Here is a 26,405-nt window from a genome sequence, read left to right as displayed (position 1 = left end):
CTCGGCTGACTTGGGGAGCAGGTTCCCTAAGGTGCCCCCAGCTCCTCCCTGGTTTCATCTGCCCAGATCCTCTACTTACTGATGAGCCCACACTCGGGCTTCCGTTCAGGGTCCCAACCGAGGATGGATGTGCCGTGACGTCGCCCATGGGTTCTAAGAACGTATGAGTGTGTAGGTGTGTGGGCGTGCCTGAGTTTTGAATGTGTGAGTGTGAGAGTGAGTGTGTGGCGTGTGTGGGTATTATGGGGGTGTGGGTGTGGGTGCGTGGGTGTGAATACGTGTGCCGGGAAGCAGGTCCAGTTGTTTCAATACCGCGGGAACCTTCTCTTACCTCTTCAGGTCCACTGTGGTCACGTTAAATATAACGCCCTTTAGCCAGAGAATCATAAAGAGGCGCTGGGAAAACGGGCAATTCCCAATGCTCTCACCATCATAACCAGCCTAAGTGGGAAAAGAAACCTTTATCAGAGTCAGGCTCACAACTGTAAGCGCCAGGCTCACGGGCACAAAACCGTTACAAGTTCATGTTAATGGTCACGACACCATGACTACCCTTATGGGGCCATTTCACTCTGAGCCACTGACCCAGCCTCTCGGTGAGGCAGGGGGGAGGGGGGGGAGCACACGAACAGGCTTCTCTGAGCATTTCCCTCTTCCTTCCCGCCGCTCGCCACTTTCTGCCGCACTGGTGTTGAACAGCACGGCTCACACAGGGAAGGACAGGCAGGTGGGAACTCCCTGTGTCACCAAAGGCACAAAGGAAAGACGCGCTCTTTCCCTCCCTGCGTCTCGCAGTCCTCTCCAGAAGCAGCTCGCCTCTTTCCAGGATGATCAAGCCTAGAAACACACCAGCGGACTCTCCCACGCAGACGCCCTCCCTCCTGGATGCTGTAAAACCTTTATGTCCCCTCCTCCGGCTCAGGGAGTGGCAGAAACACGGGCAGCGTTTGCATCGGGAAGGTGTGCAAGGTGGCGTGGCTCCTCCCTGGTGGCCGAGAGCCAGTCACAGCCACACACGCCTGAACACAGGCAGACACGAACTGCACACACGTCCTGCTCCTCCTCGCGGGCTCCTGGCCGAGAAGAAAGCACGTAGGGGGGAGAAGAGAGAGGAGACAGCGGGCCACTCAACCCCCAGGAAATTCAGGGGCAGAAGCAAGGCCAACAGCAGAAGGCCCTAAACCCTCTGTCTCCGGCCGTCCTTCCCCACCAGGCCACGGGTCTCTGACACGCTCGTGGCACTAATCAAATCGCGCTGGAAAGGCAAGAAGGTGGCTTCGCCGTGCTCTTCACACGTCCAGACCGCAAGCACCGCACCCACACGGTCAATCCGTGAAGTCCGTTCCTGCCGCGCGGTTAAGAGAACGGGGAGGGAAAGCACCGTGTCCCTAACCTGCGTCACAGAAGGAGTCGAGGCAGGAAGTGAGCTGCCGGCGTGGGAACGGAAGAAAGGGAAAGAGAGATGCAAGGAGACTGGACCTTCGGAGCGATGGCGTGCTTCAGTCACCTGGGGGGGTTGCTAACAAGCAGCTGTCCCTAGAAATGAAGAGGATAAGAGACCCCCCAATTTTAATAAAAGATCCGCCTCGTTACAAAAGATGAAAATCCAAATGGGCCAATAAGCACATGAAAATGTTCCCAACAGTTTTAGGCAGCAGAGCAATGCAAAGTAAAGCCACAGCGGGACGGAGCTGCACCCCTCCCAGAACGGCCCAAAATGAAAAGCCCTGCTGCTACCACGTGTGGACAACAGTGCAGAGCCACTGAACCGCCATTCAGTGCTGCTCAGAGTACAAACGGCACAACTCCCGAGAAGTGTTGGGCGCTCATCTCCCACCTTCAAGTAAGTGTAAACGCGAGGACACAGCCATTCTACTCCCAACAAGAAGGGAGCACTGATGGGCATGAGAGACGTTCATAGGAATGTTCTTAGTAGCTTTGGTAGAACAGCCAAAACGTGGAAACAAGCCAGATGCCATCAAATGTAGAATAAATAGGGGAACGTGGGCGGCTCAGTCGGTTAAGCGTCTGAGTGGCTCAGGTCATGATCTCGAAGTCCATGAGTTCACGCCCCACGTTGGGCTCTGTGCTGACGGCTCGGAGCCTGGAGCCTGTTTCAGATCCTGTGTCTCCCTCTCTCTCTGCCCCTCCCCCACTCACACTCTCTCTCTCTCTCTCAAAAATGAACATTAAAAAATGAACAAAGGAATGAATTGAGACAGAAATACTAAAAAAGGACAGAAAAATAAGACAAAAATACTAAAAAATATATATATATATATATATATATATGCTACAACTTATGTATTCATTGTAGAAAAGCTGTAGTATATTCATACAATAGGACACTACATCACAATGGGGAAAAATTAGCTCTTACTATAAGCAACAGTATGGATGAATCCCATATACATTGTGCTGAGAGAAAGGAAGCCGACTCAAAGGATTTCAGACACAGGCAAGCTTCTCTAGATGATGGGAGTCGGAAGAGGGGCTGCCCCCGGAGCGGGACAATTATCTGGGAAGGACAGGAGGGAGACTTCTCTGTGCTAGAAATGTCCTGCATCTTGACGCCCGGTGGTGGCTACATGGGTATATTCAAGTGGCAGAGTCTTTTGTTTTTAATATACGTCCAAGTTAGTTAGCATATCGTGCAATAATGATTTCAGGAGTAGAATCCAGTGATTCATCCCTTACGTATAACACTCAGTGCTCATCCCAACAAGAGTCCTCCTTAATGCCCCTCGCCCATTTAGCCCATCCCCCCACCCACAACCCCTCCAGCAGCCCTCAGTACTCTGTATTTAAGAGTCTCTCATATTTTGTCCCCCTCCCTGTTTTATATTATTTTTCTTCCCTTCCTTCTGTTCATCTGTTTTGTATCTTAAATTGCACCTATGAGTGAAGTCATATGATATTTGTCTTTCTCTGACTGACTAATTTCACTTAGCATAATATCCTCTAGTTTCATCCACGTTGTTGCAAGTGGCAAGATTCCATTCTTTTTGATTTCAAGTGGCGGAGTGTTAAGATTGGGTTACTTTACTGCATGCATTACTTTAATAGTTTTTTTTTAAGAAAAATATTAATAAAACAAAATTGCAGAGAGTTGGATTCAGTAAGTCTTGCCTGGGGCCCAGGAAAATATGAATTTCTAACAAGCTTTTCCAAGATGATGTCATGCTGGTGGCCAGGGAACCATGAAGGTGGACGTCCTGCCCGTAAAGAGGCACCAACGGACTCAGAGCACTGAATTCAGAGTCCCCAAAGCTCCAGGCACTCGCTTCACACCCATCCACCCCCTGCAACTCCCCCCTCCCCCTCCCCCTCTGGCATGTGCTGGCCTGTCCACCTATGAGGGAGAAGGGGCTAGGGACTCCCCCCGCTGGAGCCAGAAGCTTCGGGAGCTGGAGGGCTGGGGAGGTGGCCAGTCAGGACTCCCCACCATCGGGTGGTCATCACAACTCCCCAGCAGGTGGGCCCTGAAACAGCACCCTGCTGGATGGCTTTCCCTGCCGCAGGGTCCCACCCCTTCATGACCATTTTGAAGGCCGATCCAGCCCCTCCTCACTCTGTTCTGGAAAAAGAAGAGCGAGCAGAGCTGAGTTACACAAAATTCCCAGCGGCTCGCGGCAAGGACCCCTGTTAAATCATGGCACTTTCTTCTCCACTGCAGGTTTGGGCAGAATCAAGCCAACGGGGGGTGGGGCGTGGGGCGGGGACAAGAAATCACAAGGACACAAAGCCACATATTTCGGCCAGTCCTGACTTGCTCGCAGCTTCCAAACCTCTTATTTTTATAGTGGTTACACTAAGCACAGTAAAGTCTAAGATAAGTTCTGCGGAGTGGGGTAATTGTCTTCCTTCTCCCTCTCCCTTGTCTCTCTAGCCTCGGGGATCCTGTTAGGACTCATCCTGAATGCGGCCAAATCCCTGCTGAGCCCGTGTGTCTCTGCCTTCACTGGTGCGTGGACAGCTCACCCTGACAAAGAACTCCAAGCCTGGGAACAGGCTTTCTGTTCTGGGAAACGGCGCTTTCTGCCGAGGCATCTGGAGAATTACATCGCCTGGGTCTCTGCCTCGCTCCATCTCTCTGATACTCCCCAGCTCAGGTCAGCATTTCCCCCCCAAAACTGTCCTTCCGGCCACCTCCTGAATCCTGGCGGCTACTTCTTCAGGAAGAGTAAAGGGATCAGAAGCAATAATTCACCTGGGGCGCCAGGGTGGCTCAGCTGGTTAAGCGTTTGACTTCAGCTCAGGTCATGATCTCACGGTTTGTGGGTTCGAGCCCAGTGTCAGGCTCTGTGCTAACAGCTCAGAGCCTAGAACCTAGAGCCGGCTTTGGATTCTGGGTCTCCCTCTCTCTCTGCTCCTCCCCTGCTCATGCTCTGCCTCTCTCTCCCTCAAAAATAAAATAAAAACATTAAAAGAGAAAATTTTTAATTAAAAACTAGAAGGAAAACCTGCCTTTGTTGCTTGGTTCTACACACGCGGAAACCTGGTAACAGGCTCCTTTCTGAAACTGCTAAAACCTGAGAGAGACGTATGATCGGGGGAGGGGAGGTGGGGGCAGGGGGTGGGGCAGGGGCCCAGAGCTTCAAAGGCAGTGAGGAAAGCACAAGTGTACCCTGCCCCTCCCCTCGCATGGCCTCCAAACAGGACTGTCACAAGCCAGCACCGCTAGTGAATTGGAGGCTGTCAGTCGTTTTAGAGAATCAGCCAGTTTTGGAGAATCAGCCGGTTTTGGAGAATCAGCCAGTTTTGGAGAATCAGCCAGTTTTGGAGAATCAGCCAGTTTTAGAGAACCAGCCAGCTGCCAATCCAGGACTTACACAGGCAGGTTGGCCTCATCTTCAATGGCCCTGAAAACACTTCCCTTCCTCAGTCTGTTGTACATGTGGGGGGTCACGGGAATGAGGTGGGAGTTCCCAGGATGCCTTGCTGCCTGCCTTGATGACTTTAACGTGCTTCAGCTCTGGGACACGCCAGCAAAACTCCAGGCGGAAATAGGCCATCTCCACGGCCCCGGATTGAGCAACACTGGGAGGGTCTCGTCTTGGTCATGTTCATTAACCAAACAAGATGATGGGATAAATACCCACATGGCAGGAGTGAATAACTGACGGTCACCGTAATTGGGACATGTTACGGTATAAAGTTTTACTTTCCGTTGCTGCTAATTCTCTCGGGCTAATTACACTCTGGGCCAACTGTCTCAGCCCCCAGGGGGAGATTTTTGAACGGAGACACTTCTGATAAAATCAGATTAAGCAGTTTGAGAGATCGGAGTGTCTTGTTTCCAGCGAAGACCCAGGCACTTGGATAACCCGAGATGGCACATGTGTCTTTCAAACGCGACTTTCCTGAGCGCCTGTGACGGGAATTCTCGAAAGGAAGACATTAGTGGCCGCTGACAGGTGCCGACAAGTTCCTGCAGCCTTGACAATTTCTGTTCTTCTGTGGGTCCTGGCCTGTGCCCACCTCCCCAGCGTAGAGCCCCTCGGGCCTGAGGCAGAAGGGTCTGCATGTCGCTGAAAATTCCTCCTCACCTCAGGCCTCTTCAAATGAGAACCTCTCCCACGTACTCTGTGCACATTCAGAATTTGTGGGGAATAAAGACAATTTTTTCAAATTTCCTTCCACTGCTTTCTGCTTCAAACGAATGACCTCAGGTGCTGTGCCGAGGTTACCTGTAAGGGCCCCCCCCAACACACACACACACTTTCCACTAAAGTGACTCCTGCCCGGCCACTGCCTTAAAGGGACCAACTAGATTCCTGTCATCCTGGTCCAGACCTGACGTGGGCATGACGACCCCTTCAAGCTATTACTGGTGGCTCCTCAGAACCCCACCCTCTCCTTTCCTCCAGAGCAGGCCACACACACCCACCACCTCCATTCTCCACCTATTTGGCTCTATCTCCTTTTTTCTCTTTTTAAAGATTTGATTTTATTATTAAACAATCTCTACACCCAACGTGGGGCTCGAACTCACAACCCTGAGATCAAAAGTTGCATGTTCCACAGACCGAGCCAGCCAGGCACCCCTGGCTCTACTTTCTTTCTAGAAAATTCTATGTGGGCCTAAATGTTAAGCACATTCTGTGAAGTAAGCACGTTCCCTACTCTACCCAAACGGAGTGAAAGACAACTGAGGGGAACAGAGGGAAGGTCAAGGAAGAGGCAATAAATCAGTAACATTCTAATTGTCCCTTTTCTGACTGCTGGCTTCCAACCAAGGAGGAAGGCCGAGCATCCTGTGTGCAGGGAGGTACGCCAGGCCCTGCAGGAAACCAGGAGGGATTTGGGGGCGAACAGCTCACTGGGCTCCGTCACAGGGATCTGGAGAAAAGCAGTGAGTAATGACGGGCTGTTCTGTTCCCGGCGTTCCGGGGGAACTTTGGCTGAGCACAAACAGTAGCTGACCAGAGGAGGCAGGGGTCAGAAGGCAGAGTGTGATGTGGGAGGCCGCAGGCAGACACCTTCTCTGAGAAGAACAGTGTGGTCCGGGGCACGGGCCAGGACTCTCCTCTGTTGGCAGCCGACCCCAGTGGAAGGCTGGACAGACACAACCCCGCCAGAGAGAAAGAGCCAGAGCCGGCCAGACAAGGGGTGACTCCCTCCCTCAGGTCCCGCCTACAGACTTCCCCGAACGCCTCCTGTGGCCTTTGCCGGAAACACCATGGCCTCGCACACTTGGGAGGTGGCCGTCGGACATGCGGTGCAAGGGCCGGCGCAGAGGCCTTAGCCTTCGGGCTGCATACTCGGCCCTCCTCAGGCCCAGTGTGTCTCCTCTGGACTTCTCTACAGGGGCGGGGGCCCCCTCCCTCTGCTCGCGTAGGTTCCCGGCACATAGACCTGACTCCGGGGTCTGAGAACACCCCCACGGTACCGGAGGGCCTGACCGTTGTCGACTCCCTGACGCTCGGTACAGAGAGATGTGGGAGGGGGTGAGAGCTCCCTGTGCCTCCCAGCCCGCACGCACCCTGTCGGCACCCAGGCCTGCCATTTGGAGATCAGGGCTGGGAAAACTGTCCCCTCCCGGGGAGAAAGCCTTGTGGGAAGTGGTACAAGGCAGGCATTCCCACTGGGTCTTTTCCTGCTCCCATGGGGAAGCTGGGGGGTGGGAGAAGATCATGCTAACCCTCAAAACTGGGGGGTGTCTGGAGTCAGGCATCTTCACTCCCACAGGCCCCGACAGAGTTCCTCACATGCAGTAAACACTTGAAAATGACGGGGGGCCCTGAGTCCAGTCGCTCCCACGCACCTGGAGCCTGATCGGCTTCAGAAAGTACCTCCTGGCCTTCCCTGCTCACTTTTTCTGGACCAACTTCCCTGCATGATTCCCTTCCAGAAGCTCCAAATTCTTCCTACTGCAACGTTATCCATGGAGAGGGACAGCTAAGGGGGAGGGAAGAGAATAAAGGGAGCCGGAGGCAGGGAGGTTGGGAGAGAGGGGGCGAGGGAGGAGGAGAGAGGGGGAGAGGGAGAGAGGGAGGGCCTGAGCTACACTATAAAGGCCTCCCCAAGCCTCCTGTTCTAATGGTTTGACTTAAAATGCGATATTTAAGGGGCGCCTGGGGGGCTCAGTCGGTTAAGCGTCCGGCTTCAGCTCAGGTCATGATCTCACGGTTTGTGGGTTCGAGCTCCGTGTCGGGCTCTGTGCTGACAGCTCAGAGCCTGGAGCCTGTTTCAGATTCTGTGTCTCCCTCTCTCTCTGACCCTCCCCTGCTCACACTGTTTCTCTGTCTCTCTCAGAAATAAATAAAACATTTAAAAACAAATGCAATATTTAAATAGGTCTGAGGGGCACCAGGGTGGCTCAGTAGGTTAAGCGTCCGACTTCCGCTTAGGTCATGATCTCACAGTTCATGGGTTTGGGCCCCGAGTCAGGCTCTGTGCTGGCAGCTCAAAGCCTGGGGCCTGTTTCAGATTCTGTATCTCCCTCTCTCTCTCTGCCCCTCCCTCTCATACTCTCTCTTTCAAAAATAAACATTAAAAATTTTTTAAAATAAAAACAAAATAGATCTGAGACTTCCTGATTTTGATTACTCTTATAAGTTAAAACAAAAAACAGTAGAGCTCTTCCCATTTGCCTGATAAGTGGACGTTTCTATTTTGAGGCAGTACGGTCAAGGCGACTGGGTGCAGACCTTGGAGCAGGGAGAGCCAGTGTGAATTCGCACCCCAAGCCACTTACACTTGGTTGTGTGACCTTGGGCAATCCATGCATTCTCCCTGAGCCTCATCTGAAAAACAGGGACAAGGAGAGGTATGCCTTGCAGGATCTTGGCCTGATACACTCGGGTCTCCCGGGCACCAATAAAGGCAGCTATGTATGATTGCCATTATCATCTGTAGCATCAGCCATTATTCCTCCTCCAAACTGGGGCACATGAGAACAGACAATTATGGAATTTAGGGAACTTTTTAACAAGGCTCAATTAGTGTGATTTTCGTGCCAGACTGTATAGTCCTTAAAAAGCCACAGATGGTTTTCCCTCCAAACGGAACGCCTCCTCTATCTATTCCAAGTGAAAATTAACAACCGAGGTCATTTTCTTAATTGCAAAAGCAAACGCATCCTCAGCCAGAATGCAAAAGGGCAGGCCCGGGGCTGGAACTCGTGTTGTGGGGAGTTCCCTCTTGGGGAAAGGTCCAGAGAGAGGAGAGAACATCTGGAGGGCTGTGCTCGCCCTGACCGGCGGCAAGGCTGACGAGCCCAAGGGAACTTTCTTTACCAGAAATGACACCAAAGGCCTCTGATCTCCTTTCTGACCTTTGCAGTTGGCACTAAGGAAAACAGAGCAATTGCCGGCCATCTTTTGTCCACTGTCACTGGGGGACAGTGAATTCCACGCTGTGGAAGAAGCCCCACCAGGATTTGAAGTCCCACATGCTAGAGCCACAGATCCGTATGAAGAAAAGTGATTATAACCACGTAGGAGAGAAACAAATGAGCCTATCCCTTCTTGGTCGACGGAGAATGTTTTTGAAGGAAATGTCCTCCCAAATTGCACGTTTTTTCAAAACTGGTAAGAGCAAATACTCATTGAACATCTGCTCTGATTTTAAATGTGGTTCTAGACCGTTTACAGCCATTATCGGATTTAATCCTCTCTAACTCCTGTAAAATAACTTATTAACGACTCCCATTTTACAGATGGAAGAAACTGAAGCTCAGAGAGGCTAAGTAACTTGCCTTAAGACACAGACAGGATTGGGTGAACAAAGATTTCTCTTATTCTCCCAAACTGGATCCAGTCAATGGTTCCAGCGTCTTTCCTGGTGCTCGAGATGGAAGCCAGTCTTTTCTACCCTTTATCTGAACACCAGTCTGTCCCCAGCACGGTAATGGCTCCTTCTTCGCAATCACTCCTGCCTTGGTCTCGGAGCCTCCCACCCAAATTCCTGCAGCAGCCTCCTGCTGGTCTCTCAGCCTAAGGATCCTAGCTCCTCTGATCTTTTCTATCTCCAGAGCCACCCAGATAAGATGCCATTTTCCTTTGCTCTTAGATCATACTGCTGGAATGTTGTTCAAATGCAAATCCACAGTTCCTAGCTCTCCCAGCAGAGTGACAAAGGCAAAGTACCTAACCTCCTGCAGCTGGGTCCTCATTTACAACATACGATAACAGTACCTACCCCTTCAGGGGGTCCAGTGAGAATTAATTAGATGTTACAGAGAACAATGTCTGCCAAATGGAAACATTCAATCATCTGTTGCACCTTCCGTCCTTCCTTCTTTCTTCTCCCTTTTGTGACCCTGAATTAAAGAAACCTCTTTTAAAGTTCTCATGCCAGAGCACCTGGGTGGCTCAGTCCATTAAGTGACCACTCTTGATTTAGCCTCAGTTCATGATCTCCAGCTTCCTGAGTTCGACCCTTGCATCAGGCTCTGCGCTGATAGTGTGGAGCCTGCTTGGGATTCTATCTCTCCCTCTCTCTCTGCCCCTCTCAAAATAAACTTAAAAAAAAAAAAAAGTCCTTATGCCCAACCAACTCCATTGCAGACCCAACAGAAAGAAGCATCCCCTGCATCTTCCCACAGGAAGAAACCAGCTTTCCTACCTCAGCAGGAGAAAAGATTTTTTCTTCACCCAGCAACAGCTCAGCCAATGAGAAACTGCCACAGTTCAGCCAATGAGAGGCTGCCCCAACTCAGCCAATGAGAAACGATCACCACCCAGAACTCTCACTTTTCTCCAACAGAATTTCACTCAAAACCATCCCTTTCAACTCCTTCCTTTTTCTCTCTAAAGTAATGTTCCTTTCCTTGTTGCCTGGACTTACCTGCGGTTCCGCCATAGCTTACATGTCCTAAAATGCAATCCTTCTGCCATTCCCGAATATACCCATTTTACTGGTGAAATAAATGGCTGTTTTGTGTTCAAGGTTGACACTTTCCACTGTCTAACATACCAGTCAAGCTAATTACTCTCCTCAAATTCGGTTCTCTCTCTGGTCAACTGCCATGTCATCCTGCCTCCCCACAGTAGGGACTCTCTTTTTAAGACTCCCTGCTGGGCATTTCTTTTGCCCTTTGCTGAACTCTGCTCACAGTGGAGTTCAGCTCTTCCAGATTGTCTACAGATTGTTTCCTGCCAGTTGCATTCCTTCCGCGTGGACCCCGTCAGCCTTCTGAGAACAGCAGGTGGTCACTGCTCCTTTACAGTGTGTGTAACACCGTTCATGTTCTGCCTACTCCTGCGACAGCGTTTACAGCACAGAGCCAGGCCTGTGAATGGCATTTCTTAACAAGTCGCCTCTGCCATCAGCACGGAGCCAGCTCTGTATCCTCTGTCCCCCTCTCTCCTATACCTCCCTCAATCTCTCTCTCAAAGATAAACATTAAAAAAAAAAAAAAAAACTCCCATGGTGGAGCAAATGGCCACTGTCTTCCGAAGTTCTAGCAAACTCCTCATCACCTGCAGTTCCTTTAAAGATGCAAAACCACACCTTCTCCCCAGAGAACATCCACCGCAGGGCCAGCAGTGCGCCAGCCTCCTCTTTCCCCAAGCATCTCCCCCAGACTGCCTGTCACGGGGCTCCCTTCCCCACCCACCCAAAATGACGATCTTGGGGTCACAAACTCACCCTGTTGTGCCCAGGACTGTCCTGATTTTAAAACTGGAAATTCAGGGGACACCTGGGTGGCTCAGTCGGTTAAGCCTCTGACTTCGGCTCAGGTCATGATCTCATGGTTCATGGGTTCGAGCCCCATGTAGGGCTCTGTGCAGACAGCTACCTCAGAGCCTGGAGCCTGTTTCAGATTCTGTATCTCCCTCTCTCTCTGACCCTCCCCTGCTCATGCTGTCTCTCTCTCTCAAAAATAAATAAAACATTAAAAAAATTTAATAAAAACATTGGAAATTCAGCACCCCCCCCCCAAGCCCTAGGCAGGCTGGAAGAGCTGGTCACCATACTGTGTGCCCAGAAGAGAGCCTTATTTTTTTTTTTTTAGGGGAGGAACAACATTATAAATGTCCTCTTAGATTATCTAGAAGCAGGACTTTACTCTTCCCTAACCAGAACATCAGCATAGATTGATGTAATCAACTGATCAGATTAGGTAGCTGATACCTTGAATGCTTGTAACTTTCAGGTCCCTGGAAGAGTGAACAGATAAACAGGGGCTGCGGCGTGCAGGGGTGGGGGGAGGCGGTGGGAATTACCATGAGGCAGCAAACTCGCCAAGCTCTGTAGAGCCAGTAAATACAGGAGCGGCCTTTCCCCTCTCAGCTGTTAGGGCGCCTTTGGGAAAGCAAAGCAGTTAAAAAGTGGTGGGGTTCGCGTGGCAAACCCACCCCCGAACTGCCCCCCTCTGGGTGTGATGGACATTCTAGACCGAATGTACCACAGAAACGGGCCAGAAACCAGGATCTCCTCATTTGTAAGTTCCTGTATCACTCTCAACTAAGACCACGATTTCTCTCTGATCCTTCATATTACCCCTGGGATCAGACAGAAAAGCAAGAAGCTCTGTCAAGTAGGAAAATCTTCCCAGTGTCCCCTAAGTCAGACGCAGCTGGGGACAAGGGCTGGCATGCTGGAGTGTCTGCCTCACGGGATTCAGGGGTGACAGATCAGTACTGGTTAGGAAGTGTTATCTTAGGATTTCTGTCTCACCTCTCCATCTAAAAAGACACGTAATTAAATGCATCTTCTCAAAATAACTCACCCGAGTCCTTAAGACGATCCCAGATTCCAAATCTTTTACAAGTGTCATTATGAACAGAATGGCGATGTTGTAAATCAGTGATGCTGATGGTAACAGCTAACATAACATTACACTCTACCATTCACTGTTCGAAAGACTTTACTCGTATTAACTCAATCCTGACAGCAACCTATTCGATGGAGGTCCTATTACTATCTCCATTTACAGGTGAGAAACGAAGACACAGAGAGGTAGAGTAACTTGCCCAAGGCCACACAGCAAGATAAGAACCCTGGAGTTGGCCAGAGTCCATCCTCTTCACCTCACTCTGGACACTGGCCTATGTTTAAATGGAGCTCAAGCAAAATCCTTTCTCAGAGTAAAGGTCTGCCTCTTAGTTTTACCCCATCTCTTTCCAGTAAGGATGGAGGGTGGCTTGGGGAAAATCCATAATAAGAAGAAAATACATATTAGAAGGAAGTGCAAAGGACAAACTCTGGTCGGGACAGAAAATGGAGCTGGGTTAAGGCTATCAAACATGCATGCCCTGGGGACGCCCGGGTGACTCAGTCAGTTGAGCAGCTGACTTCGGCTCAGGTCATGAGTTTGAGCCCCACATGGGATTTTAGAACCTTCCTTTTCAAAAGGCCCTTACAGCATCATGCTGTGGAACAACTTCAGGAGGCTGATGGCGCCCCCTAGTGGTCTTGAGATGCACATTCAGACTGCCTGCCTTCATTTTTACCCCATCCATCCCTAACTAGGTTCTGATGGAAAACATCACGAGTTAGTTTTTAGCTCCTGTAGGGGAGTTAACCTTCCTAATCTGCCAGACACTCAGGGCTTTCCAGCTACCTGGATTTTTTATTTAAAATTGGTAAAGCCCTGGGGCATCTGGGTGGCTCAGTCGATTGAATATCCAACAGCAGCTTCATGATCTCGTGGTTCATGAGTTCAAGCCCCACACCAGGCTCACTGCTATCAAGCCTATCAGTGCAGAACCTGGAGCCCACTTCAGATCCTCTGCCTCCCCACCCTCCCCATGCCCTTCCCCTGCTTATGCTCTCTCTCAAAAATAAATTAATTGATTAATTAAAACATTTTTGAAAAATATTTTTAAAAAATATTTTTTTAAAAAACAGTAAAGTCCTGGATAAACTAGGGTACACTGGTCTCCCTACCCCTGAGACTCCTCTTAGACCTCACATTAAAAGCACCAAAGAGGGCACTCTTTCTTTCCTAGGCACCGCAGAATGGGGGAAAAAATTCTAATTATCTCTAGAAGTGTCCTGATTCAGCTTTTCCCAATTTGCTCAGATTTCTGTAGCTCTTTTGCAAAAGTCTTGAAAAACATGGAGCTTCCTGAAAAACAAAAAAGGTACTTGCTTTCTCTTTATTTTTCTTTGTAATGTTTTTAAGTTTTAAGGAAGCCAGAGGCCCAGAGCTATGGACAGAGAAGAAAGTCTAGTGCCTCAGAGATAGCAGGTGGTTTCAATGACCAACATATGAAAGCTCTACTGATCAGGGCAGGGAAGGGGACAAGGAATTCTATAGTACTTTTTGTTCAGGCTGAACTAGCCAATTAATCAGAACTATCTTAAGGGTTATTGAGCGAATTCTTGTGAAACAGAGTTTTTAGGATGACTGAGGATTTTAGGATGCTTTCCTTTTAATATTTCAAAGACAGCAGGGGCACCTGGATGGCTCAGTCTGCTAAGCATCCGACTCTTGGTTTTGGCTCAGGTCATGGTCTCACGGTTCATGAGATCGAGCCCCACTCCAGGCTCTGTGTGGAGCCCGCTTGGAATGCTCTCTCTCCCTCTCTCTCTCTCTGCCCTTCCCCTGCTCGTTTGCTCTCTCTCAAAATAAAATAAACATTAGAAAACAATTAAAAATAAAAAAACAAAAGATGGCAGAAATCAGAAGCTTTGTGGTTAGTTTTTCAGGTGAAAGGCAAAGGATCACCTGCACAGCATGATTTGTGAGATCTGGAAGATGCCCGCACCAGCTTTCCACAGAAGCCTAAATCTCAGAGAATCATCTAGAAAAAAGCCACAGTCTGTTGAGATAAGTGGTAGTGCTTACTCTTCTCTTCCCCAGGAGGGCACCAGCCCCAGCCACCGCTAACCTTCCCACAAATTGACACTGCCCACTTCCTAATACACAACATGAAAATGTCCACTTTGGTGACCCTTTCTACACCTTCCTACATGGGTTTGCTCAAGAGGCAAAACCAGATCAATACTCTTGTCTTGTTTTATTAAATGTCACTTTATAAAGTTATGCTTGTCAGATCTCCTTCCAGAAGGTTCGAGGCACTTTTGAGAAGCCATATTAATTACTACAGCTAGAGTTATAAGGATATTCAAAATTTCAAATTAAATCATTTGATGTACTCTAATGGAATATTACTCAGCCATAAAAGAATGAGATCTTGCCATCTGCAACAATATGGATGGACCCAGAGGGTATTACGCTGAGTGAAATAAGTCAGAGGAAGACAAATCCCACCTGAGTTCACTGATGTGTGGAATCTAAAACAAAACAACAAAACAAATGAACGAACAAACAAACAAAACCAGGCTTTTAAATACAGAGAACTAGCGGGCGAAATAGGTAAAGGCGATTAAGAGATACGAACTCCCAGTTATAAAATAAATAGGTCACGGAGATGAAAAGTACGGCATAGGGAATACAGTCCGTGATACCATGATAAGGTGTGGGGACAGAAGGTGAACACGCTTACCGTGGTGAGCACCGCATAATGTACAGACCTGTTGAATCACTATGTTGTACCCCTGAAACTAACATAACATTGTAGGTCAACTATATTTAAATGATTTTTTTAAAAAACACCTGGTACTGAAGAACAGCAACCGAGGGTCATAGGTGGGAGCCATTTGTAGGCATTAGGTAATCAGCTTCGCCCGTAGTTGTTGTGCCTAATGGAATAATGGATTAATCCTGAATGGTTCTTGCACTTCAACAAGAACAGTAAACAAATGAAGGGCTCCCAGCACAAAACATGACTTCTTATAAAGGAGAGATGTGACTGCGTAACACACTAGGGGACCCCAGGCCAGATCAACGGTGCAATGGGACGGTGTTTTTATTTAAATGCAAATTTAGTAAACTTTGTCCTATATCTTTGTGGTTAATAAGAAACCGGAGCCAACGTCAACTTGCTGATCTTCCCAGACTCGCCCTGTTTTCCCACTGAGATCAGAAGGTAAGGCCACATGACTAAACAGAAACCAAAGGCTTCATAAGCTTTGGGCTCAAACCAGACAATCATCGGGCTTTGGCCAGAGGAGACAAAAGAATCAACAGGGGAAACAAAATCCCATCAGGTATAAATTAGGGAAGGTTGGCTTTAAGCTTCAAAACCAAGAAAATCAGAGTCAGAGTCCAAGATACATATGTATATGTATATGTATATGTATATGTATATGTATATGTATATGTATATGTATATGTATATGTATATGTATATGTATATGTATATACTGAGTTTATTAAAATGACAAAATGTTACCGGAACTATGCTCAATTGTAACAATTAGATTTTATTCTGCATTTCCTTGCAGTTCCTCTGGTGAGTTCCTTACAAGTTCAGGAGTTCCTAGGTCCCAGTTAGGACATGTGCCGAATTTTAAAGTTCTTGTCAGGGAGCAGAGGCACGCAGTACCAATCTGTAGATGTTGGCAATTTAAATGGGGAGACTTGGGGGCTTTGGACATTACAGAATTATCTGGAAGCTTTACCTTCCCCCATTTCCCTTCGCTAGTCCCTAAAGCTGTATTCTACGCCCTGGCCTGACCCACACAACAGAGAATGCCTGTGGCTTAAGGCCAAGGGCAGGAGCTTCTCTCCAGACAAGGAGAAACACCAAACAGGCTGGCCAAGGCTGAGACTAACGCCCTGGCTTTATTATAAGGAAGTCACTTCTGTGCCACATGCTTTTTTTGGCAAATATTGTAACTCCCTCCCCACCCTCACCCTTGGGAACAAAGAAGGAGGGGCCTATACTATTTCAGGATTCCCTAACCCTGACCCTTTTGCTCAAAAAAAAGACAGTGAGCCAGAGATCAGCTTCACACGGTTGAACACAAACCGGCCCAGGAGCAAACCATTCCGAGGCTCCTGTTTTCAAAAAGGGGCAGTTATGGTAAGCGGCCAGGAAGCCCGGTGTCCCTAATTTGTTGCAAATCATCCTGTGGCCGCAGCAGTCCAATGTCATGGTGTTGAGTCACTTCATCTGCCCCGTGGAGACAGACGTGCTGACAACGAGGAGAGGCTGGAGTTTTCTAAAGATGTTCATTTATGACCCTGAATCCTACCCAGGCAAGTCCGGCTCCTTCAGAATCGCCGTGTTTCGGCTTTACATTGAGTGGCAAAGTAAGGCTTGGGAAACTGGGTTTCAGAGAGGAGGCAACAAAATACGACTCTTTGTACAGAATAACTTGGAGAGAGTTCACACTAGGGGGCCTGTAGGTAAATTCGCTGCACAGGAAAAAGCACTTTCCATTTCGGGGAGAAAATGGGAGGTGAGGATAATCTGGCTGTGATTTGGGGGATGCTACCGATCACCTGGGATCAATCCTGGGCCCGTGGGTATCCAGGCGTGCTCTGCCCTCACCCACCGTGCACTTGAGCAGGATCAGAGAAGCCCCTCACCCTGCCCCAGCCCCCTTGGGAGCCTACAAGGGTCTAGATGCCCCTGTGGAACCCAAACCACCTCCCATGATCTGTTTGCAGGAAATGGGAAACAAGGGGACAGTCTTCTTCTTTTTTTTTTTAAATATTTTTTTATTTATTTCTAGGACAGAGAGAGAGAGAGACAGACACAGCGTGAGCAGAGGAGGGTCAGAGAGAGAGGGAGATACAGAATCTGAAACAGGCTCTAGGCTCTGAGCTAGCTGTCAGCACAGAGCCCGACGTGGGGCTCGAACCCACGAACCGCGAGATCATGACCTAAGCGAAAGTCGGACGCTTAACCGACTAAGCCACCCAGGCGCCCCAAGGGGACAGTCTTCTGAAGGAAGAAGGAAGCAGAAACTTGTCTCACCCCACGACCGCAGAGCCAGAGGCAGGAAGGCTGGATAAAGGGGACGTGGGCATCTGTTCAGAGGGTCGAGGGACAGCAAGGAGCACCATTTTACGCTGTGTTGAAGGCAAATCAAAAATCAAAATGCACCAGGGAAACGTCAGAGTCGACAAATGGAACCGTCTGAAAGCTCTTACCAAACCTAGGTAAGTGAACCCAAAAGAAAATTCTCCAGGGGCCACCAAGAAGGCCACGGGGCACGACAGCCTTGGACACACTTGTGCTGCAGTCCACGCTGGGGGTCTCGTGGAGTGGTGCCGAGCAACTCTGAGGAACACCGACATCAACCCCCCTCCGGACGGTTCTCAGAAAAAGGAAGAACTTCACACCCCTTAATGCACCCAGTGAGAACCTTGCTACAGCACTTTCCATAGAAGAAAATGAACCGGAAATGACCAATAGGAGAAAATGATCATAACAAATGGTACTCGGAATGGATGGCAGCATGCAAGGAACGTGCCCTGAAGCATGAAGACCTAGAAAGCTCTCCCCGGTTTTCCTTGCACCCACCTCCCAATCTCCAAAGGAAAAACACCAAGATGGTTGAGGAAAATCTCTGCTAACACCAGTTAACCTGGCCTTCTCTGAGGACAGCCACCTTGCAACACACCTGTGTTGGGTTGGGTTGAATATCGACAACTTCTTCCCAACAGTGGATCTGACCACAACCACCAGAGGTGGGGAAACCAAAGCAGAAGTGGAGAATCCAGAACTCGAGACTCTTCTCTCTGCTCTCACATGGAAGAGGCAAGGACAGGCCTTTAGAGATGGGAATGTGGGGAAAATTCTCCCTCGGGCAAGGGAGGGACAGCAGAGTGAGCCCTTTGCTCTCCCTCTGAACCACCCGCCAGGTGTCCCACCCACCCCCCACACCCCCTGCACTGAAGGCAACTTTATAAAAGTGCCCCGAGTTATGGGGAAGAAAGGTCCTATGGGAATGAAAGCAGGTGCCCAATATTCAGGCTTCTGTGAGGGCTCTCACTTGTTGCTGAAATAAAGGCATCTACACAGGTACAAAAAGAAGGGCATTTGGGAGATTAAAGGGTTGGGTCTTAGGTATGGGACCTAAGTGGGCTATGTCCCTCAGCTTGTCCAGTCCACCCTTAGGCACCATCTAAACCAGACCTGCTCCCGTCCCCTGGATTCCATTCCTGTTCCAAACCACACTAACCGCCCCAGAACCGTGGTCATAAGGACCCTCTGACTAATGCCGAGAGAAGAGGTTGCTAAGAACAGATTGGTTTAACACTGTCCCATCCATTCTTTTCAATAAAGGAAAGATCTTCTCAACAAAATAAGGCGCAAGGGTAAAAATGGCAGAAAACACTGGGTGCCCTTATCCAGAAAACCCAAAATCCCATTCCAAAAGACAAACAAAAGAAATAATAAAATGAAATTTGGGATGCTTAATAATGCTTGCCGAGCCAACGAATGAACACAGGAGTCAATCCATGGATCGGTGATCCCCAAAATACACTGATGGTCAGCACTCTACCACATTGTGTATAGAAGCATCCAGTGTTTTTGACTTGTCAACACATCCTCAAGGCCTAGGGGACAGTGTGACCTTGGGGCCAGAAGAGAAGCCCAACCAGAGTAGAGTTAGCTTCTGGAGTTTTGCTTGCTGTACTCTACTCCTGACCTAGTGTTGGTACCCATTGTGTCGAGAACGTTCTGAAATCCCGTCTACAGTGGATAGTGTTGGAGAAATACAGAACCATAAACCCACTTCACACAGTATCCTCCATGAATAAGTTGAATAATTTCAGGGGATTTTTTTAACTCTTTCCATTTGTATTCAGATGCTATGGGTGCAGGAAGTAAGAACTTAATAACAGTCTACAAACTTGAATAGCTAATTCACCTAAGTCCTCAGAGTAAGGTATGCCATAGGCTTGTAGTTCTCAAAATCTGGACTACAGGTTTGAAAAAAATATTCATTCCTGAAATAGGACTCACTGATACCTTTTAGGGGAAGGACATTCTTAATAAGGAAACTTCATTCCTGGGAAAGATGATGTGAGTTGAATTGATATATTGACTGATTTTTCCCACGGAAACGATACAACAAAAGGTTATTTTCTTTGCCAAGAACTAATGGAGCACCTTTTATAGAACCAAACCACCACCAAATTGGGGAAGGAGGAGCCTATGAAGGAAACAGTGTTCTAAAAGATATATAAACCCCTTAAGCAGGTGACAGAGACAAGGTGAGGAAGAACCAGTAGAAATGGAACAGAGAGTTCCAGTCCCCAAGGCACTAAATTCTTGGCTAATTTCCCAATTTCTGTAAGGTGCAAGAAAAGCAGGAAAGCTTCTTTCTTTGGGAGAGATTCTGCTGTGGCAGCCACAGCGGTCGACACCCCTGCTCAGATGGTGGAATCCCTATTTTGGGGTCTCCCTGAGAACCGAGGGAAGCCAGTCTTACTGCATCTCAGGTACAAGACAAGCCATTTGCTGAGATCTGATCATTTTTCTGCCCGCACCCTCTGCACAAGCTTTTCTCAGCTCAGCATCGCCCTCTCCCGTCTTCCTCTGTGGTGTATGCTGGCAAAGTAGAATCCTCACGGGCTCTCCCCCCCACCTCTCGGTTAGGTGCAGGATGGAGCCTCGCAGTGTGGGGCGGGGGAGCAGGCCACCTGCAGTTGGGAGGTAACAAGGCCGGTGGGCAGCTGAGCCGAGAGTCGTGTCATGGCCTGCTGGGCGCCTGTTATCACCACCGATTATAGTGCCAAGGTAGCCGCCAAGGTCAATGGGAAGGGCTGTATCGGCTGCTTGCAGGCAAAGAGCCAAAGATTCCAATGATTCCAGCTGTACTATCGCCTTGAACACTGTGAGATACGGACCATCCATAAGGCTTCTGGTTTTTTAAGTTTTCTGCAAGGCAGAGGGAAATGCTCCTTGGATGGAAAACCACCCGTTGGGCCCCTTGTCTTGTCTCTTGCTTTCTCTCTTCTGCCATCTAGTGGTGCAACAGGCTAGCCAGCAACAACAATCAACAAACTCTAAATGTTTATTTATTTTTGAGAGAGAGAGAGAGAGAGAGACAGAGTGAGAGCAGGCGAGGGGCAGAGAGAAGGAGACACAGAATCCGAAGCAGGCTCCAGGCCCCGAGCTGTCAGCACAGAGCCCGACTCGAGGCTGGAACCCACGAACCTGTGAGATCATGACCTGAGAGCCGAGGTCTGGACTGAGCCACCCAGGCACCCCTAACAAACTCTAGAGCGGAAGGAAGGGTCCTTGCAGAATGGGAGTCAAACAGATAGACCCTCTCTTTCACCACACTCATGAGGAATGAAAAGTCTTTAAGCCCCCTCCCCCCAACCCTGCTTTCTTAGCTTTGTCGGTATAGTGTATTGTTACACTAGCGTATCCTGTGGCACAAATCTTCGGCGTCCCACTTCTTGTAAGCCTATAAAGGAAAAATGTATCATCGGTGCAGCAAAGCTTATTTTAGAAAAGAAAAATTGAGGTTTTTTTTTTCTTAAATAAATACAAGCCTGGACTCTTGGTAACAGTTTTCAAGACTGATTTTGTTTGCACATCCAGCCAATGGGTTAGGCTGTCTGTCCCCAGTGGAGTGGGGAGATGGGTCCATTGGCCGCACCATATTAATATATTATGTTTATTAAGTGTCTTCATCCAGGCCACACATGCAAAAATATGCTCTATTTTGAAATGTACTTCTCATTCTTCCATACGTTTAGAACGTTAAGAACAATTTAATTCATCATTATACTAGACCCTAAGAAATATGTTTTTGGTCTTAAAACTTTTTGAAACATAGATCTGAACGTTTCAAAAAGCCTACTAATCCTAAATACATTCCCAGGTATGTATAGTATTTATTTTTTTTCAACCACCATAACAATCGATGTATTATTAGATGGATTAGGTGGTTGGCCACCCTTAACCCACACAGCTTAATCACCGAATCAAATTGCTCTTAGCTTTAAATTCTGGCCAAAGGCTTAGCCGTGTTCAGATTCATTGTCACAGTAGGTGGAATCAAGTCATAAGAAGTACACGGACGAACAAAATGGAACTTACTATTTATCCTTGTATACGAATTATGCTTTAAAAACTCCAGGGCTATTTTTAATCCTTATTTAATAATATGGCCTGATACCAACTGAAGCTTTTACATGGACATGAAAAGCTTATTTCCTTGTAAAATTCTCACACGGAATTATTACAACAAAGGAATATCTTGTTCTGGAAAGCCTGCTTAATAAGGCAGCCTGTTTTTATATACCCTGGTGGTTTGCGTTCTTGAATGGATGAGAATATTCCAGTCCCTGCAGTGCCCGCAGAGGGAAAAAAATTGCACGCAGCAGACGGAAGACGTGGCCACACGGAACCTTCCTTTGTCTCCTGGACTTGCCTGAAACTCTTCAGTATCTCCCACCATGGTCCTATCTTTTGCCTCATCCAGATTTCACCAGCTTAGAAGGCACATAAGCCACACGTCCCAGTTACCTATTGGCAATGAACGAATGACCCCAAATCTAGCAGGGAGTGCTGCTTTTTTTTTTTTTTTAATCTCCCATGATTTCATAAGTCAGGAATCTGGATGGGCAAGGCTTTGAATTACATGATCCTTCCTTTCCATGTGGCTTTGACAAAGGTCATTCAACGGTGTTCCTCTGGTGGAGGGGCCGATCTGAGGGATCCAAGGCAGCTTCACACACGTGTCTACTGTCTAGGCAGCGTGGCTGGAAAGCTGGGCTCACCCGGGATTGTCAAATGGAGCCCTTTCAGGTAGTGCCCCCAGCTGGTGGCCTCAAGACAGACAGCGAACAAGGCAGAAGGCGCACAGCCTTTTATAGTGAAAGCCACACAGCGTCACTCCCACCATAGTCTACTGGTGACCAGGCAGTCCCCAGGGGCTGACCAGCTTCAGAGGGAGGAGAATCAGACCCCACTTCTCAACGGAAGGAGGGTCAAAGAATTTGCAGCCATCTTTAACCCACCACCTGAAGATGTGATTACAGGATGTGTGGAAACGCTCAAATCATTTATTTATGGATCCAGCTCTTTACTAACTTGAACTGGTTCAAGAAAATTTTAGCAGAGCCTAACAGCAATGGAGTTATTTACTTATTTATTGTTTTTTAAAAATATTCAGTGATGGACAGAGCAACCTGTCTGCAGGGTTTACTACAGCAAATGTCTAGTCCATATAATTACTATAACTATAATACATGGACAAGGAGGGCCTCGAGCTGAGACCTAGGCCACTCCAGGTGCCCTTTGACAGTCATTTCTTTGTCATCTCTGCAGATCAGCCATTTATTCTTATGAAGGAGAAGGGAGACCATGCCAATTACATAGACTTGCCCCCACACCTCCTTTTGCTTCTGAGAACGTGAGTCCCGAGCAGTCCTCGCGTAGCAAGAGGCTTGGGTCCCCTTTCAGAAGGCCGTGCGATCCTGCCTTCCGGCCAGCAAGACTGTCCCCTAGAGGGTGTGGCCAGCCTCTGTGAGAGGAGAAAATCCGGACCCATTCTGCCCAAGGCTTTATATATATTTTTTTAATTTTTAATGTTTATTTATTTTTGAGAGAGCGCGTGAGCAAGAGCGAGAGGGAGAGAGAGAGAGAGCTAGCGCAAGCAGGGGAGGGACAGAGAGAGACAGAGACACAGAATCTGAAGACAGGCTCCAGGCTCTGAGCTGTCAGGACAGAGCCCAATGCGGGGCTTGAACTCACACCGCGAGATCATGACCTGAGCCCAAGCTGGATGCTTAACTGACTGAGCCACCCACGCTTCCCATCTCTCTTTTTTTAATGTTTATTTTATTTTTAAGAGAAAGAGAGGGAGAGAGAGCTAGTGAGGGAGGGGCAGGGAGGGGTCAGAGGATCTCAAGCAGGCTCTGCGCTGACAGCAGAGAGCCTAATGAGGGGCTCGAACTCCTGAACCATGGGCTCATGGCCTGAGCTGAAGTCAGATGCTCAAGCGACGGAGCCCCCCAGGCGCTCCCAAGGCTTTATCTTTGTGTTTTGCTAATTTTCCTGGGGGATTAAGATGCTGCAGTACAGTAGGAAGACCCTCATATGCACCCCAGCAGCACCCCTTGGGTGCCCCAGGCCCACTTCTACCCATGGCAAGTGGAGGGAAAGAGGAATCCTGGCAGGAAGTCATTGTTCTTTTCCCTGAGTGGGGGCACGCAAGGGGTGTGATGAGGCCCTTAGGACAACAGCCACAGGCATGTGTAAGACACTCTGGGCATCACAGGCGTCACATGCTTTGAAGCCGCGTAGAATAAAAGCATTATTGGTCTGGAGATCCAGGGTCATGGGGCTTTCTTCCTAAATGTGAGGGAAATCAATACCTTTTTGGTGCCTTTGGTGTCAGGGAGGCGTTGAGTTTGAAGAATCTTGGACTGACTTAAATCTCTACCCCAAGTTTGTTCCTTTGTTTGAGCCCTGGGCTGGCTGCCTTAGACGCTATTCCCATAAAAGGTCAGACAGGATGAAGTTTTGGGTTGCAACTCAATGGTTTCTTTGTGTCGTTTAACTTTACAGAGAATTTAATGCTTAAGAAAACTCAGAGGTATTAACACATCAGATATGAGAGGGGCATTTTTTTGTTGTTGCTAATTGCCGCTTTAACCAATATATTATGACTCTGAGTCATAAGCAGCAGCAATAAGGTAAGATTGCTGTGTCACGCTCCAGATATTGACATTTGCTGCTGTAAATTCTGCACAGATGCTGCTCTGCTCATCACTGAATATAAAAAAATAACTCCGCTACTGTTAGGCACTGCTAAAATTTTCTTGAACCAGTTCAAGTTAGTAAAGATCTGGATCCATAAATAAATGATTTGAGCGTTTCCTCACATCCTGTAATCACATCTTCAGGTGGTGGGTTAAAGATGGCTGCAAATTCTTTGACCCTCCTTCCGTTGAGAAGTGGGGTCTGATTCTCCTCCCTCTGAAGCTGGTCAGCCCCTGGGGACTGCCTGGTCACCAGTAGACTATGGTGGGAGTGACGCTGTGTGGCTTTCACTATAAAAGGCTGTGCGCCTTCTGCCTTGTTCGCTGTCTGTCTTGAGGCCACCAGCTGGGGGCACTACCTGCAAGGGCTCCATTTGACAATCCCAGGTGAGCCCAGCTTTCCAGCCACGCTGCCTAGACAGTAGACACGTGTGTGAAGCTGCCTTGGATCCCTCAGATCGGCCCCTCCACCAGCGGAACACCACTGAGTGACCTCTATCTCCCCGCTTCTGTTCTTTAACTGTACTGTTTCCTATAGTCTCCTGCCATAGAAATAGCCAAGGATGATTTGCAACATGCACACAGCTTGAACAGCTGTTCAATTACTGTGCTCAGACACAAGCCAGTGTCTGCGAATGCGAAGTGACACGTGAGGCATTCACTGCTAGCTTAGAATGGGGGAGATGATCAAATTTACATTCTGCAAAATATATCACTGAGAACGGACACCCAATTCTTCTTACTGATGCGGTAGCCATGCTTGTACATTACCATCGTTCACTTACCCATCCGTTACACACAGCACAATCTTCAAATGCAAGAGACTGCAGCCGAAGGGCAGAGCCCCGGCTGTCGGAGATCTAGAAGCCAAATCCGCCCCCCCCCCCCCCCCCCCCGCCCGCCGCCGGAATCACTGCCCAGCCTGCCATCTTCTTCCTCCCACCTGTTCCAGAGACACCCTCCCCCCTCAACCCACACACTCCCCTTCCTCACACTGCACTCTAGCCATTGCCTCCGGATCACTCTCTAGGCTGAAAGCTCTAGAAAAGCAGGGGCTGTGTTCAGCACTGTTTGTTACTGTTGTACCCCAGCCCCAAGCACTGATACGTGGCGGGCACTCAGTCAACATTTCCTTTAAATAGCCACCTGAGTCCAAAACACCCCTCAGGAGTTTGGAAGACTGAAAGACAGCTTTTACTTCTCCCTGCAGCAAAAGACTCAACTTTCATGTGGCCGACCAAGCACAGAAGGGGGAGAAACAGTGAGTTGGGGTAGAGCCCATAAACCTAGTAAAAACCTGAAATTGGAGAATATTTTTAATCTGATGATTTCTTACACAAACACGTAAGATTAGACTTCCCTTGCTGTGTGAATAAGTATATAGCCACTGTTCTCCATAGAGCTACCCCCCACCGAAGCTTCAAAAGTATCTCCCTGAATGATCTTTGATATTTGAGTATTTCAACTCCCCCTCCCACTAATTAAATGTATGCTCTGAGCAGTCGTTCACAATTCACAGGATCTCTACAAATAGGCTGTGTCATCATTCGCTATAAATTTCTGTCAATTCTTTGAACAGATGGAGGCGGAAACAGAACATCTGGCTAGGATACAATATTTTCGTATCACTGCATCACAGATGATTACTTTTCACGACGGTTTTTATGTGTGGGACTCAAATTCATTCCGGTAGACGGCATGCCATGATCAAAGTGATATATCTTACGTGTTCAGATGGAGCAGTGTGGCATGAAATGATCCACACTATCTATATATTTTAAACTTTGTTTTGAACAGGAATTCTTACCACGGAAGAAGGAATTTAATTCATGTGCAGAGGGCATATGCATGATAAAATGTAATGTGCTAATTAAAAAGAAAGGGAGAAAGGCAAGACCTGAAATACCTAATCCCTCAGGACTTAAGAAGTTATAGAATATAAAGTAAAAGAGAACATTTAAAGATTCCAGTAAATTTGGGGTGCCTGGGTGGCTCAGTCAGTTAAGCGTCCAACTTCAGCTCAGGTTATGATCTCACAATTCATGAGATCGAGCCCCACGTCGGGATCTGTGCTGACAGCTCAGAGCCTGAAGCTTACTTTCTACTTTGGATTCTGTGTCTCTCTCTCTCTTTCTCTGCCCCTCCTTCAATCTCCCTCTCCCACTCTCTCAAAAATAAATAAACATTTTTTTAAAAGATTACAATAAATTAAGTTGGAGACATCATTTTATTTCTCGTCTTTATTTATTTATTTTTGAGAGCGGGGAGGGGAAGAGAGACAGAGAGACAAAGAATCCCAAGCAGGCTCTGCGCTGTCAATGCAGAGCCCAATAAAGGGCTCAATCCCACAAACGGTGAGGTCATGACCTCAGCCAAAATCAAGAGTCAGACGCTTAATCACCTGAGCCACCCAGGCACC

General features: G+C 48.2%; 1 protein-coding gene across 2 annotated transcripts in view; it reads right to left on the bottom strand.

Annotated features, from left to right (window-relative positions):
• CLIC6 (chloride intracellular channel 6) overlaps positions 1 to 26,405 on the bottom strand; it is a 46,230-nt gene that overhangs the window by 9,126 nt on the left and 10,699 nt on the right. Inside the window, exons 1-2 of one of the 2 annotated variants that reach the window (XM_039228947.1) lie at positions 10,294 to 10,534; positions 332 to 441 (exon numbers count right to left, since the gene is read on the bottom strand). In XM_039228947.1, coding sequence (XP_039084878.1) covers positions 332 to 441; positions 10,294 to 10,308 — 125 coding nt within the window. In that variant the 5' untranslated portion in view covers positions 10,309 to 10,534. Of the gene's footprint in view, positions 1 to 331; positions 442 to 10,293; positions 10,535 to 26,405 lie in introns of those variants that run through there. The other variant, XM_039228938.1, reaches the window with a different exon arrangement.

The sequence above is a fragment of the Hyaena hyaena genome, unplaced genomic scaffold (assembly GCF_003009895.1).
Source record: "Hyaena hyaena isolate Hyena2069 unplaced genomic scaffold, ASM300989v1 scaffold_2, whole genome shotgun sequence".
NCBI classification, from domain to species: Eukaryota; Metazoa; Chordata; class Mammalia; order Carnivora; family Hyaenidae; genus Hyaena; species Hyaena hyaena.
Note: the sequence above shows the minus strand (reverse complement) of the source record. Positions and strands in the feature narration are given on the sequence as shown.